This window comes from Crinia signifera, chromosome 1 (assembly GCF_055691185.1).
Source record: "Crinia signifera chromosome 1, ASM5569118v1, whole genome shotgun sequence".
In the NCBI taxonomy this organism is placed as follows: domain Eukaryota; kingdom Metazoa; phylum Chordata; class Amphibia; order Anura; family Myobatrachidae; genus Crinia; species Crinia signifera.
Genome location: NC_139217.1, coordinates 78733760 through 78749757, shown reverse-complemented (window position 1 = coordinate 78749757; position 15998 = coordinate 78733760). Strand labels below are relative to the sequence as shown.

Sequence of the window (15998 nt, the reverse complement as noted above, 5' to 3'; positions counted from 1 at the left end):
CTTCTCCACTTTTTTCACTGTTTGATACAGCAAAACCAAGGACTTGTGCTGTGAAGTGAGTAACGTGCTCTGGGGTGAGGACAGGGTCTTCTTTTATGGGGTGAGGACAGGGTCTCCTGCTTTGGGGTGAGGACAGGGTCTCCTGCTTTGGGGGGAGGACAGGGTCTCCTGGTGTGTGATTAGGACAGGTTCTACTGCTGTGGGGTGAGGACGAGGTCCCCTGCTGTAGGATGAGGACAGGGTCTCCGGGTGTGTGATTAGGACAGGTTCTACTGCTGTGGGGTGAGGACGAGGTCCCCTGCTGTAGGGTGAGGACAGGGTCCCCTGCTGTTGGGTGAGGACAGGGTGTCCTGCTATGGTGGAGTTGGGGGAAGCCCATGCTGCTGAGTAATGGTGAATGCCTAGTAAGATCTGTAGTGTATATGTGCTATATCTGCGTGCGGTGCCGGGCTGGCACCATGACACTGTCTGGAGGAGTCACACACAGTCAGTGTAAGGATGCAGCTGCAGGGTTCTAAGACCGCGCAGGCGCCCCCCTCCCGCTCCCATCCGCAGCAGGAGAAGCATTGGATAGATACTGAGGATGAGCAGAGAGTAGAAGACGCGACTAGCCTGGGTAATAGCACATACACGGGAGGTGGCTGGGGGGACCGGGCGCCGTGCCTAGTGCATGCATTCCATTCCCGGCGTATACTATACACACACGGTGCTGCTGCTGCTGGGGCGCGTCCTCGCCGATGTCCTCCTCCTCCTCGTCCCCGTCGCCGGAGATCCTCCTCCCCTCATCAGCATCAGCAGCAGAAGCAAGGATCTGTGTCTCAGCGGCGGCGACTGCAGCCTACAGTATCTGCACCTGCTGCAGCCCCGGCATCCTCCTCTGCAACCCGGCTCTCACACCGCATCCTCCTCTGCAAACCGGCTGCCCCGCTGCATCATCTCTTTGAGGTACCACACAGCATCCCAGTGTTTCCCCTGCCCAGTCTGGAGGATGCTCCGCAACTTATGGCTGTCTGAGCCCAAGCTCCTTCAGAAGCCCGGATATTATCTGCTTTATATAGTATCCATCCCTGGTGCTTTACTGCTCTAAATAGACCCTAGTGCTGCTGCTCTACATAGTATATATCCCTGGTCCTGCTGCTCTACATAGTATCCATCCCTGGTGCTGCTGCTCTACACAGTATCCATCCCTGGTGCTGATGCTCTGCATAGTATCCATCCCTGGTGCTGCTACTCTGCATAGTATCCATCCCTGGTGGTGCTTCTGATGCTCTACATAGTATCCATCCCTGGTGCTGCTGCTCTACATAGTATCCATCCCTGGTGCTGCTGCTCTACATAGTATCCATCCCTGGTGCTGCTGCTGCTTTACATAGTATCCATCCCTGGTGCTGCTGCTCCACATAGTATCCATCCCTGGTTCTGCTGCTTCTGCTCTACATAGTATCCATCGCTGGTGCTGCTGCTCTACATAGTATCCATCCCTGGTGCTGCTGCTCTACATAGTATCATCCCTGGTGCTGCTGATGCTCTACATAGTATCCATCCATGGTGGTGCTGCTGATGCTCTACATAGTATCTATCCCTGGTTCTGCTGCTTCTACTCTACATAGTATCCATCCGTGATTCTAGTATCCATACCTGGTGCTGCTCTAGGCATCCAGCCTCACTTCTCTCTGCTGGCAGCCTGTGATTTGAGCAGAACATGTGCAGAAAACAGAGGGACAGTGAACAGTGAGGAGCTGGTATCAGAGCAGCACATGGTTGTGTAGCAGGCAACAGCCTAGGCTCAGTACAGTCCCTGCAGACTTTGTGCCAATGGACCAGACACTGAGAGCTGCTGGATGTCTTGTTGTCTCCCTGTAAGGTCTCACCTGTAACACTGTCTCCCTCTGTTGCAGGTTTTGGGTGTACATTCTAACCCAAGTGCCAGTATGGGGAGCAAGCTGCCATGCTGCAAGAGGAAACTAGTGCTGTTCCTCACCCTGGTGATGTGGGACTTATCCAGGTGAGCCGATGTTACAACTGTGTATCTTCTAGGATCTTTCACAACACTTAGGGATCTACTTATGTAGCACTGAAAGCCCTTTTCTCTGTAATGGGGGCTGTGTTGTCTGCGCAATTTAACAAGTGCCAGAAAGCGTCTGATGGCGGTACTTATGTCTGGCGATGGTGGACCAGCGAAACTACAGTGTACATGGCATAATGGCGATACATATTTTCAGATAGTACAGCTTGTACATAAATAGACCCCTGGGTGAGTTATTGTGGTTGTTTTTTACTTTTGTGGTGTTTTTATTAGCACATAGCTAACAATGGCATTTAGCAACAAAGAGATCATTGAGATGAATCCTTTGTAAAGTCACACTAAATTGAAATGATGGAGCTTACAGTCGTGGAGAGTGTTCGCATGGTCCCACAGATGTCATTTGTTTAGAACAGTCAGTACTGGTCTTTTTGAATTATGCTCACATCCCAAATGAATGTATACAATATACAGTAAATTCAAATTGTAGGCTGCTTAATGTGCTCTAAAGTACCCAGGACAGAGTGGGCCAGCGATAACAACTGGTCTTCGCTCATTTGTCATAATGACTTTTTTGCATTAAAACATTGAAAGCGTTGCACGAAAGGGAAAAAGTGGATGTGGATACGGGCATGCAAGATGAGGTTACTAGAGTGCTGGGAATGTTCTAACAGACCCCAGTAAGCTCTAGGTGGAGCTGGTGTACAGAGCCAGGCTCTCAATACACAATAAAACAGTGGTTGCTTTATGAGACAAGTTATTCTCATTGTTTTCTTGTTTAATAATGGCAGCATAAATACATAGCAAGTGTTCCTTTCCTTTTACAACTTGTATTTATCGTGATGTTCCACACGTCTTTTTTAGCAAACTGGCTAAGTTAACTACTTGCCTCATGCAGCTCCGCCAAGGAGAACCTATTTAAATAACATCCCTAAAAATATCCAGCACATGTAAAAACATAATATCTACTTGGCATTTATTGTTATTCCGCACACAAGAAATAGATTCTTTTTTTTTCCTCTGCTAATTATATTTATATATTATACTGTTTGTTGTTTTGTAGCCAATTTTGGAAATGCATTTTTATTGTTTGGCGTGCTAATGGCAGAAGTGTGTGTGTGCTTACAACTATTTCTGCATTATAAATGAAAGCAATTATAAATACAGGGTATAGTAACCTCACAAAGGTTTTACAGAGAAGAAGAAATAATATTACTGCATTGCTATAAGTTTCCAAACTTTCTAAAATTGTCTTTTATATATATATATATATATATATATATATATATATATATATATATATATATATACTACAATTACAACAAGGGATACATCATAGAGCATCTGGTGTGTATAACTACAGTACACTGCTAAACTTAGTTTAGCGCATATACCTGTTTCTCTAGGACAGTTGCGGCTTTTACACTGTATATTATGTTACTGGTAATGATTATTGTCTGACTACTTGTATACTTTCTTTTCTTACTACTTGATATTTTGTTCTTAAAGTGTAGTAAGAAGTGCTCCGAGCTGTACGAACCAACCCACTTGGGTCTCACACTCCATTACTGTTGTTTAAAAATGCTTACAGTATACTGTCAGTTATATTGGGACTCCGAAGCAATCTCTGTAAGGATCTAGTTTAATTATAGTATAAAAAGTATATGTCTGGTTGCAGCAAGTTTAAAGGGGTGTACACATGCTTCGATTTTGACAGGTTTTGGATTTGATTTTTATAGAAGCAAAATCGAATCGTAATCGAATGGTTTTTAAGATGCTTCGATTCGATGCGCGCTCCCTTTTTCTCTATATCGAAAAGAAAAATCGACTGTGCAGCCAAGGAAATATCGAATTCGATCCAGTAAATCGAATGTGTACACTGTACCTTGAGTGTAAATCGGATTCGATATCTAATGTAAAAGTACAGATCTAATGGCAAATTGAATGCAAAGATCTAATGCCAAATCTAATGGAAAATCGAATCGGACATTGAATCTAAAGCTAATTGAAGCGTGTGTACACACCTTAAGAGTGCCTTGAGTTTGTTCTTGCTTCCAGGTTTTCTGCCATGCAGATTTTGCAGGACTCTCACTACTTATAATGCCTTCAGTTGGCTGTACTGTACATACTGCTTACAAACAATGGGCACTTATTGTACAGTAATGTTTTGTAAAACTTACGCATATATGTTTTTTGCCTAGGCAAGTGCTAGCAGACCCCTTGGATGATGACGCAAAGAATAATATTACCATATTCACAAGAATTTTAGACAGACTTCTGGATGGATATGATAACAGACTCAGGCCAGGATTAGGAGGTAATGCTTCTGTGATTGCAAATGTATGTGCATTAATTGTGTACACAGTAAAAAGTTCAATTGTTGGAGCACAGAAGTTGCCACTTGGTGGACCTACAGTACTGCTGTTGTGGTACTACAAGTCTAAGCATGCTGTTGGCTGCATGAAAGGACATTCTGGGACTAATAGTCCCAGACCAGATGGAGGACCACAGTTGTCTGTGTCTGTTTTAAACGTTGTTTGTGTTACTTGTAACAACATAAGGTTATAAAATCAAACTTTGGTCATTTTATAGTGTATTCAACTAAATGTAATAAAAATAACCTAAATGTATAAAATTGTTACAGGACCGTCTGTAAAAAAAATCTTTGTAGTTGCCATGCCTGAGTGTGTGTGCTACAGTATATTATATCTGCAGCATCATAGGGATGTACAGTATAATTACTCTGCATTGCTGTATACTTACAGTACAGTATCTAATACTGTAACTATGTGCTACTATTGGAATAATGCAGAGATTGACTAACTTGTAAATGTTATATTTATTATGCATGCATATGGAGCGTTTTATGTTTAGCAAGTATGTTTTTATTGCAGACTATTTAACGAGGGGATTTCACCTTTTTTTTTGCTTCGCTGTGCAATTCCTTTGATACCGTGTTACATGTGCTGCACTTTTATTACTATAGGGCCATCCTACACATCATGGGATCAATAAAGATCTGATGCCATGAGACCTCATTATTCTTTATTTGTTAAGCCTGGGGCACAATAGGTCTTTATTGTGGTTTTTATTGTAAGAAAGGTTTGTTGTCATTAGTTGGAAGACACATTCTGGTATTTGTTGTGCTCCTTTCATGTGGATGAACATAGATTCTTGTTCTTTTTGAATTATTTTGTATTTGAGTTACACTGCAGCAAATGTCAGGAAGGCATTGTAGTACATATATTACTAGGAAGAAGTGTAGGAGATCAATGTTGTTTTAAAGGTTACTGTTTTATTATGGCTGTGTCAGAATTTACATTGCAACTGAATAAGAGATGCAAAACTAAAGGGGTGTACACACTGTACAATTGCCTTGCTATTTGATCCAATTCGATTGGAATTGAATTGCATGGCAAGGCGAACGCGTTCGATTTTGACTATATTAACAGTTTCTTATATCGCGCACACATATTCCGCAGCGCTTTACAGAGAATATCTGAACATTCACATCAGTCCCTGCCCCAGTGGAACTTACAATCTATATTCCCTACCACATGTACACGCGCACACAGAAATTCTAGGGTTAATTTTGTTAGGAGCCAAATAACCTACCAGTATATTTTTTGGATTGTGGGAGGAAACCAGAGTACCCGGAGGAAACCCACGCAAGTACGGGGAGAATATACAAACTCCACACAGTTAGAGCCACGATGGAAATCGAACCCATGACCTCAGTGCTGTGAGGCAGTAATGCTAACCATTACATCATCCGTACTGCCTATCTGGACTATATAGTCTTGCCTACACAGTCTATTTTTCTGTTCGATACCGATGCCACGGAACCGAGAATTGAGATCGAATCAAAATCGTATGTGTTCAATTTCCGTTCGATTTCATAATCAAAATCGAATAGAAAAAAAGACCACATCGAACTGTGTAAGAAGGTATTTTTCAAAGCTTAAAAAGATAAAATTGCGACAGATAAAATGCTAACCAATCAGCTTCTTATTTACATTTTGCAGGCTGTGTTTGAAAAAAGACAGAAGCTGATTGGTTGGTAATTTATCTCTCACAATTTTACCTCTTGCCAAGCTTTGATAAATAACCTTTTAAAATATAATAGTCAAATTGGGAACCATGCTAATCATCACCTTCAATGTGTAAATGGGAGAAATATGGGGCTTTTAATAGTAATTTATTCAATTGAGACTAATATGTAAAGGACTTGTATAAATGTGTTTCTATTTAGATCCAATTTATATATACTGTACTATCATTTTATTAGCTTGATGTGTTTCACCATGTGGTAGAGTTTGGCTGCTGAGTGCCCACAGTCGTTTTAACAGATCTGTAAAGAATATTATTGCTGTGTTAATCTTATAGCTAATCACATTGCTAATGCAATAATTCAGTATACATCTGTTAAGTACATGAATTCATCTAATTAAAACAGTTAATCAGATTAAACGAATGTTCCCGATTTTCAGCCTGCATATCAATAGATCGTTCCTTTATATTATTTAAAATGGTCAAATAAAATCGGAAAATGTGTAAATCAATTTAACAAGTATAATTGAATAGATAACAATACGTCTTTAAACATTAAATACAGCAAGGTATCTGTGCCCGGAATTAATTCACTACTGCAGTCAACAGCAGCACTGTTAGCTACTGGTTTTCCCCACACAGGCAGTTCTAGGGAAGTTCCCTATATAAGTGCATTGGTGTCCAGTGTAGCCTCATACATTGTTTAAGAAGCCAGATTATATGAATGACTTGCACACATACTGTATGCAGTTTGCAGTCACCGACCACATAAAACATCTAAAGCACGGGTGTCAAACACAAGGCCCGCGGGCCAAATCTGGCCCGCCAGACCTCGTCATGTGGCCCACGCGAGGAGATAGCACGCAGGGGCAGTGTGTCCCAGCTCCTGCCTAGGCCACCTCCTCTCACCCACCCCCCACCCCACGCGCACTCGCTCGCTCGAGCTGCGGGGTTGGTTGCTGGGACTGGGACGTCACGCAGCTGGCGATCCAAGCTGGACTGCTGGTAGTAGCGGTAACCGTGTGTGTGATGCGGCTGACTGAAATAGGTTAGTAGTGTATAGCTCGGGCTGGTCGCTGTATGTGGGGATCTCTGTCACTGAGGGTGACATTTACACTCCAGGCCATGCTCTCCTCTAGTCACTGCATGTCTATCTTGCTAGCATACATTAAAATGTCTTTCCCAAAATGGTGTCACCTCCTCTAGCATCCCTAAGGCAGCTCTGTACCTTCTGTCCCTGTCTACCACTGAACCCTGCACCTCAATATATTTAGTACTGGATGTGGAATTAAATTTCTGCAGCATAGCTCTGTGTTTGATGACCCACCATTTTTGTTATCGCATTATTGTTATATGCATGTCCTGTTTCATACTGCTTTAAAGTACACCTTGTACAAGTTTTCTGTCATTTGTACTTTTTGGGGGACCGGCCCTTTGAGGGTGACCAAACTGCTGATGCGGCCCCCGATGAATTTGAGTTTGACACCCCTGATCTAAAGCTATATCTACAGTATAACAGTTCATGTGCAGCACTGTGTTAGTAGATTTTGCAAGGCACATCCAATAACATAAAGAGTAGAACAATTTAAAAATACACATAATTATAATAATAATAATAATATAGATAATAACTATAATAGTAGTAAAAATAATAATAGTAAAAAAAGCTACAGTACAGTATATGTAATTCTATCAATCTACAAACACAAGGGCTAAATTAAGCATTACGTGGTTTTGTTATGGAAGCAAATCTAAATAATGAATATACACAGGACAGGTTTACATTTAATCCCCCCCCCCCCCCTGCCTCCCATCCCCCACACACATTTTCCTTTCCCTCCATCCACAGTTCTCTTCTCTTTCCCTTTTTAGGTAAATTGTCACTTGCATCATATAGACACATGGGGGGGGGGGGGGGGGTTACTAAGATGAGAGTTCTAGTTCACATGGAATGTTGCAATGGGCAACCAATCAGAATCTAATTCTTATTTATGTATAACCTTCTAGAAGATAATAGATAGAATATGATATGATTGGTCCGTAAATGTTAGTAAATTTGCCCCGTATACTTCTGTTCTATAGAGACGCCATGTTTATGATACACTCAGCATCCATGGCTGTTGAACACCGTTCCATTTCATGATGACCAATAGCTAAGTACAGTATCTGTTGATAGATTAATATTGACTATGGTTGACAGCGGGGGGTAGATGTATGAAGCAGTATAAGGGAGGAGAAGTGATAAAGTTCCTGGTAAATTATCACTGTCCAGTCATCCCTTAACTGTCCTTTTTTAAACCCAGCCCAACTCCTTCAAAGTCAGGAGCTGATTGGCTGGTGACAAAGTACCAGGCACTTTATCACTTCTCCTCCCTTATCACTGCTTCATACATCTACCCCTTAGTGTAATGTTGCCCACTTTAGCCAAAGCATAGATTTCTGGTGTCAGACAAATTCATTGGTTTAGACTTAGACCATGTATGTTGTCATATATTCAAAATAGCCTTTGGAATAATGACACTATAATATAGTATATGCAGCTGCGAATCACGTCCAATGGGATATGTGAACTGCTGAGCTCAATCTAACCTAAGTATTTATGCAACAGCATGGTGTAAAATACAAGTTTACTCCATTATACTTGATAAAAACATAGATACGGTACTGCTGTATTTCAATAATAATTAGCAACAGTGGTTCCCATACTGGGGTGTCTCAGGCCAATTGCAGGGTAGCCCTTGTTTGGTGGTCAGAACCAATTCAATGATTATGGTCAATGTAATTGTGGCATCCAATTATTAAATACATGGGCAAGCAGAAGTGAATCCTGTTATCCAATACATAACTGAACCCAAGAATGACATGCTATAAATTATTATTATTATTATTATTATTATTATTATTATTATTATTATTATTATTATTATTATCCTTTATATGGTGCTACAAGGGATCTGCAGCGCCCAATTAGAGAGTACATAAACAAAAAAACACAGTTTGTTGTTCCAAATTTTTCCATAAAAATACTTTTGGTCTAGGAGTGCTGTGAAAACAAACCTGCTGTGATTCCAAAAAGTTTGGGAACCACTGATCTACAGTAATTATGCAAATGTTTTATGCTAATAGGAGGTGCTGCATTTTACTGCTTTGCAGCATTGAGTATTACTGTATGTTTCACACTATTCTTTCTGCTCTCCTAGATAATTTACCTTAATGTTTTTTTACAAAAAAAAAAACCCATTATTTTGCTTGCTAAGCCGTTGGATTTCCTAGCAAATAATCATTATAGTAATTCAGCAAACCTTTGCCATGTCAGGTACTGTATAGCAAAGTATACACAACTTTGGACAGCTGCAGTTAATGCAGGGTCAAGCATGTATCAAGCATACAGTATCTCTATTTGTGGATTTGGGGGTGGTAATGGGTGGCAAGGTTATGCTATGCTAAGTCGACCAGGCTGACACCCTATGGTCGACAGTAAGTAGGTCAACACCACTGAATGGTCGACATACTCATGGTCAATATATCGACACAAGCGTTAGGTCGACAACAGGAAGGTGGACAGTCAAAAGTTTGACACGAGTTTTTCACGTTTTTGTCACGAATGTCAACACAGTCGACATTGACACTAAAAAAAAGTGCACGGCGTCCTCTCGCCATGGTTTGGGCACAGTGCCTTGCTGCACTCGGCACACTATTTTATTCTCCCATGGTACGGCATGAAATACCGCCTGTCGGCACATATTGGACAAAAAAAACATGAAAAACTAAAGCTTGTGTCGACCTTTAGACCATGTTGAACATGAGTATGTCGACCATTCAGTGGTGTCATCCAATTGACTGTTGACCATAGGGTGTCAAACTTATGAATGTCGACCTAGACATGGTCGACCTAGGGTCTGGATACCGGTTGGCAACTAGGCAGCCATAAGGATAAGTGCTGTTCCACAGCTCCTCGCATGGCTGTCTTTGCCCCGGGCAGATTACCATTCCCAATTGCAGTCTGCATGGATCGTTTGAAAAAGTTCAATAAATGAGAAATAAAATTGGCAAAACGTATGTCGACCATGTGTTGCATCAACCATTGTTATGTAAACGAGTTGACCATGTTGGCCTATTGCAAGTTGACCAAAAGTGGTCTATCTATTGACTGTTGACCTAAAGTCTGGATACCATTATAATTTATTATTTATTTTGTGCCACAAGTATTTCATATATAAGAATACAACATGTGACAATTTCTATTCCTCGGCTATGGCCCTGGCATTTTTAGCAGATATTTTGCACATCACTCACAGCAATGTTAGCACTTAAAGGGAAAGTACTGGACATTATGGGATTGTTTTTGTCTAAGGGTTTGATGTACAGTATCAAGCAGTGAATGGAGAAGCAGTAACATCAAGATAATTATTTAAAATGATAGGTACAAGCTGATTGGTTGCTATTGGCAACTTCCTTACTGGTTCAATCCGTCCCTAGGCATACTGTATGCAAATTAGTCAAACTACCAGGGCATTTGAAATGAGGCCAGCTCAGCTTGACAGCAGGTAATGGGTGGTTTTCGTGGGACTGGATCGGGCTCTGAATGGGCTGCAGTTTATACAACTGAGCTGGCAGCAGCTGGAGTGCCAGAGTGGAAAAAAGAGACAATGGTGGCAGCAGCGGGCAATAACAAAAATGGCCACTAGACTAAGAGGAGGGTTGCTGCACCTGGAAAGTCACAGCAGATTCTCTTCCCATGAACCTTTGCAGATGCCAGCAGGTTGAACCCCACTGACTACTCCCTGCAGCCGGCCCAGGTTTCAATATATATGTAGACACCAGGCCAGGTGAGTTCTGGGCAGGGTGTGCTGAGGAAAGTTGGGGTGTAATAATGTGTGGCATATGTGTAATACTGTGTGGAGTTATGTATATAAAACAATTACTTGTGTGGCTTAATATGTAAGGGATTACTATGTGGGATTATGTGTATAAGGCATAGGTTCCCAAACGTGGTCCTCAAGGCACCCCAACGGTCCAGGTATTAAGTATATCCATGCTTGGCCACAGGTGACCTAATTAATAACTCAGTCAGTCTGATTTAATCATCTGTGCTGAGCCATGGATATACCTAAAACCTGGACCGTTGGGGTGCCTTAAGGAACGTGTTTGGGAACCTCTGGTATAAGGGCATTATTAATGTGTGGCATAATGTGCAAGGGGCATTATTGTATGGCATTATGCATATAAGGGTATTACTAATATGTGGCATAATGTGTAGAGGACATTGCTGTGTGGCATTATGTGTATAAGAGGTTATATAACTGTGTAGCATTACAGTATGTGTATAAGGTGCACCACTCTGTAATGTAATGTGTATAAAGGGCAATACTGTGTCTACTGTGAATGGTGTGGCTGTAATGTGAATAAGGAGCAATACGGTGTGGTGTAACATGAATAATGGACACAACTGTGTGACATTTATGTGACTAAAGAACACTATCTTGTGATATAATGTGAATAAGGTTGCACTGCTGTGTGCTGTCATTTTAATTAAAGGTACTATTGTGTGACCATGCCTCTTTCCAGAAATAACATTTCCCTTTAATGGGCCACGTGCCTTAGGCCCATTGAGGGCTCTCATAAGGCTGCTGCTGTGATCTGTGTGCTATGTTGATAAAGGGGTACCGGGTCAGAGTTGGAACTAGTGACGGTGCTAGGGAGCACCAGCCAGAATCTTGCCTATGGTATGAAATTGGCTAGGGCTAGCCTCACTTCTCCACTCTTATAACTACTTAATACAGCAACCGCTAAAGTAGATAAGAAATTGTGCAGCATTTTTATCTTAAGCCTCATTGACATCATTGGCAATAGTTTTCACCCCATATATACTTTATTCATCATAACATGGAACACGTGGAAACCTATTATCATGGTGGAACAGAAGCCAATCTCTTAAATAATGTTTTTTTTTTCTCCCAGGTCTTTTGTCTTGTACATGTGTTTCTGCAATTTTTACTAAATATACTGTATTATCATTTTGTTTTTCTTCTACTATCAGACAGTTGTATATAGACAGTAGCTTTGCATTGTTTCCAAGGACAATAAGAATAACCAGGGCCAGTGCAAGGCAACGGAGCGCCCCAGGCGAGTCCGGGTGGGGGCACCCCGGTGTCGGGGGGAGGGGGGGGGTGGTACCTGTGTAAAAAAATTGCTGCCCCGGCGTCCCTGCAGTGCTGGGGCGGTCAGGGGTGTCCGTGCCGTAGGGGTACCTGCGGCGCCGTCATGTGTATAAAGCTGGCTGCGGCCGGCGGGGTCCCTGTAGTGAATAGCAAATAACTAGCGCTTCCGGCGCCGCCGCGCGCATAGCGCTAGTTATTTGCTATTCACTACAGGGACCCCGCCGGCCGCAGCCAGCTTTGTACACATGACGGCGCCGCAGGTACCCCTATGGCACGGACACCCCCTGACCGCCCCAGCACTGCAGGGACGCCGGGGCAGCAATTTTTTTACACAGTTCACTGGGGGTGAGGGGCGAACTGCCGCCCTCCAGGTGCCGGCGCCCTAGGCAAATGCCTAGAGCTGCCTAGTGGTGGCGCCGGCCCTGATAATAACCAACTCTGCTTACACATAGGCAAATGCATAGGGGGTTTCCAGTTGTTAGAATCCCCCCTCGTCATCTCTGTCCTGGCTGGAGGCTTGAATCACTTACACACTAGCAGTGTATCTGGGTGATCCATCGGTGCTTTAGATATGAGAGACTAGAAAGTAGCTAGCTGCAAAAGAGACAGGTTTCTTACCATGAGGAGGGAGAATGTGTCTCCTACTGGTTTACTTTTTATGAACTATTACATGCACTACACTTCGTATGAGGCAGACTATATAACTTGAGTGATAATTATGCTCTCTTCATCGGCTTGCAAAGCCAAGTATTTAGAAACCCCCTTTCTAGATATCCTAGGGCCTAGTTGGCCCTTGCTTCAGATGATATAGACATGGGATAAAACCAAAAACAAGAGACAGAAAGATAACATAATAGAATATCAGTAAATCAAAGTCATCTGAAGGAGGACAATCCATCCAATCTATTAGAGATATAATTGTCTCTCATGCCTCAGCGATGCCGTTATTTGCCCGTCAATTTATAAACTATGGTCTCTTGAATAATGGTTGAGCCTACAGAAGGCATTGCTTTTGTGTGGTGGTGGCACTTTATTGTGGGGTAATGTACATCCCGACTAAAAAAAAAAATCAGATCTAGATATGTCTTATCTTGCCTGTGCTACATCAGGTCTTTGGGAAAAAAAAATGGAATTCTCTTTTCTGCTATTCTGTAGTCATAGGGTACAGTATCTAAACATTTTGCTAAGTTAATGTAACCGCTACCACGACCTCCATTAATAACCTGCTCCATATGATCTGTCTTCCAATATGAAAAAAAAAAAAAGAAAACACTTTTATTAGCTGAGTTCGAATTCTCTCTCCTAGAGGCACGAGATTGTTATTCGCCCAAGGTTGCTAGTCTATTACTCACAGTGACAATAAATAGCTTAAAAGAGACCTTATAGTTCCTGTGCACTGCTGGCACTTAGGAGAATTTAAAAAAAAACATTAAAAAAAAATTCCCGTTTTATGTTTTTATGCTACTTAGAAACATATAAATGTCTTATAAACCATTAAATATCTGAGGGGAACAAGCTATTTTTTTGTGCCTGCCTGGCCTAGCCTGACACCGGAGATGCACAGCAATGCATCGTAGAGCCTAATAGATACATTTCTGTTTAATTAAATATATAACTTGTATATGTGATAATAACCATGAGGCATGCTGTTGTCAATGGTTTCCATGGCAATAGAGTTCTTCGCAATCACAGATGGTAACATTTTAATAAAGACATTCTTTGCTTGTGCTTATGAATCCATTTTTAGATTTGAACAGAGGCAGATAAGCAATTAACAATTTATCATCACTGAAGTTGTTATTTAAAGCTCTGATGGCCAAAGGCAATTTTCTCTTTCTCATTAGGTGACGTTCCAATACTTAAATTGGGGTCATGGCTCTTATCAAGGCATGCCAATTATAAGCCCAGATGTGCCTCTGTGTGTTAGAGAAGATATACACATATATGTACATAATAGACAGAATGTGTCTTGTGCTTGCATTATATGAGCTTCTCATTGTCAGTGTTGGAGTATCATGTGACCTACAGCAATCCTAGGGTTTCCGGATCATCCCTTTAATTAAGGACATATACTGTAAGAATTATACAGGTTCCAGTTGGATATTTGTAGTAAGACAGCAGCAGAATATGTGTATTTCATATATAAAGGGATGAGCTGGTAACCCTACCCTAGCGTGGCCCACTAGTGTGATCACTGGCCACCATATATCTTTGTCCCCTTTGTGTCTTTCTCAAGATCAAGATCCCTCAATGTTTTCTGCATTCTCATGACTCCTCCCTGTGTCTCTCCAGCCTTATCCCTCCTAGGTCTCTCTAGATCCATACCTCCTGTGTCTCTCCAGCCTTATCCCTCCTATGTCTCTCTAGATCCATGCCTCCTGTGTCTCTCCAGTCCCATGCCCTCATGCCCAATGATAGTGTGCTTTCATTAATGGAATTGAACATTTTCCTACCTGTGTAAAAAACTTGCGGAGCGGGCAGGGGTGTCCGTGCCGCGGGGGAACCTGCGGCGCTGTCATTGTGTTTAAAGCTGGCGGCGGCCGGCGGGGTCCCTGCAGTGAATAGAAAATAACTAGCGATTCCCGCGCTGCCGCGCGCATAGCGCTAGTTATTTTCTATTCACTGCAGGGACCCCGCTGGCCGCCGCCAGCTTTATACACAATGACAGCGCCGCAGGTTCCCCCACGGCACGGACACACCTGCCTGCTCCAGCACTGCAGGGACGCCGGCGCCGCAAGTTTTTTACACAGTTCGCTAACCCTCCATGCTGGGGGTGAGGGGCGAACTGCAGCCCTCCAGGTGCCGGCGCCCTAGGCAAATGCCTAGAGCTGCCTAGTGGTGGCGCCGGCCCTGCCAGCGGTGTGTGAATGATATGGTGATCCTACCCCCCATCCTTTTTCTTTCCTCTGACCGTTCTTTGGTGCCGGCACCATTTTATAGTTTAGTTTAGTTTTCCAGTTGTCAAATTAAATTTGACATTCATTATTTGAAACGCCAGCACTTGTGTCCGTGTCATTATTTTAGTTAAGCTAAGTTAAGTTTGTGTTAATGGTTAAACATGGAAAAGTGATAAAGTAGTAATGAAGTGGAAGGTGATAATGGACCAGCTAATCAGCTGTGTTTGAAAAAGACAGTTACTGTAGGAGTTGATTGGCTGGTGCGTTATCACCTTCCACTACAGTATATCACCACTACAATATATCAAATTTATCACTTTGCCAGGCTTAATACTGTACATCGTCCCCTATTTTTGTTCCAAAAGACAAAAAAGTACTGACGCATTTAACAGATACAGTTTGCTTATTTATGTCTATTACCTCACCTCACCTATAATTTATAAAATAAACCAACACTATATTTTTTTATGGCCATCTGCAGTAATTAACAATACAGACCATAATGCTTTTATTCATGACATAAATAACATCGCAATCATGTATCATTCCGTGGGTTAGTAATACCTACTGTACATGTGAATTATTCAAACTTCCAGGAAAGTAATATAATATATGTCAATGTGTTGTAGTTTGGAGCCAGCTATTTTTAAATAGAGCATTTCTTTAACAGTAAACAGAAGTTCAGCTTTTGTATTATAAAGTACTTTTACATGAGCTTCATATGAATAAGTAGGGGAAGTCCATTATTACTCCATTACTCTGATCAGGGGCGGATTTAGGGATGAGGGCGCCCCTAGGCACAACAATAATGTTCGCACCCCCCCTGCCTAATTGTATTATTTATATTGATCACTTACAAGCCCTCAT

The 15998-nt window shown here is 42.1% G+C and overlaps 1 protein-coding gene across 2 annotated transcripts in view; it reads left to right on the top strand.

The window, feature by feature from the left end:
* The first annotated feature begins 488 nt into the window (after positions 1–488).
* The window catches only part of LOC146050578 (gamma-aminobutyric acid receptor subunit alpha-2-like), a 178538-nt gene continuing 163028 nt past the window's right edge, over positions 489–15998 (top strand). The window contains exons 1-3 of one of the 2 annotated variants that reach the window (XM_083167774.1): positions 489–616; positions 1899–2005; positions 4225–4340. In XM_083167774.1, coding sequence (XP_083023900.1) covers positions 1932–2005; positions 4225–4340 — 190 coding nt within the window. In that variant the 5' untranslated portion in view covers positions 489–616; positions 1899–1931. Of the gene's footprint in view, positions 617–814; positions 946–1898; positions 2006–4224; positions 4341–15998 lie in introns of those variants that run through there. The other variant, XM_083167694.1, reaches the window with a different exon arrangement.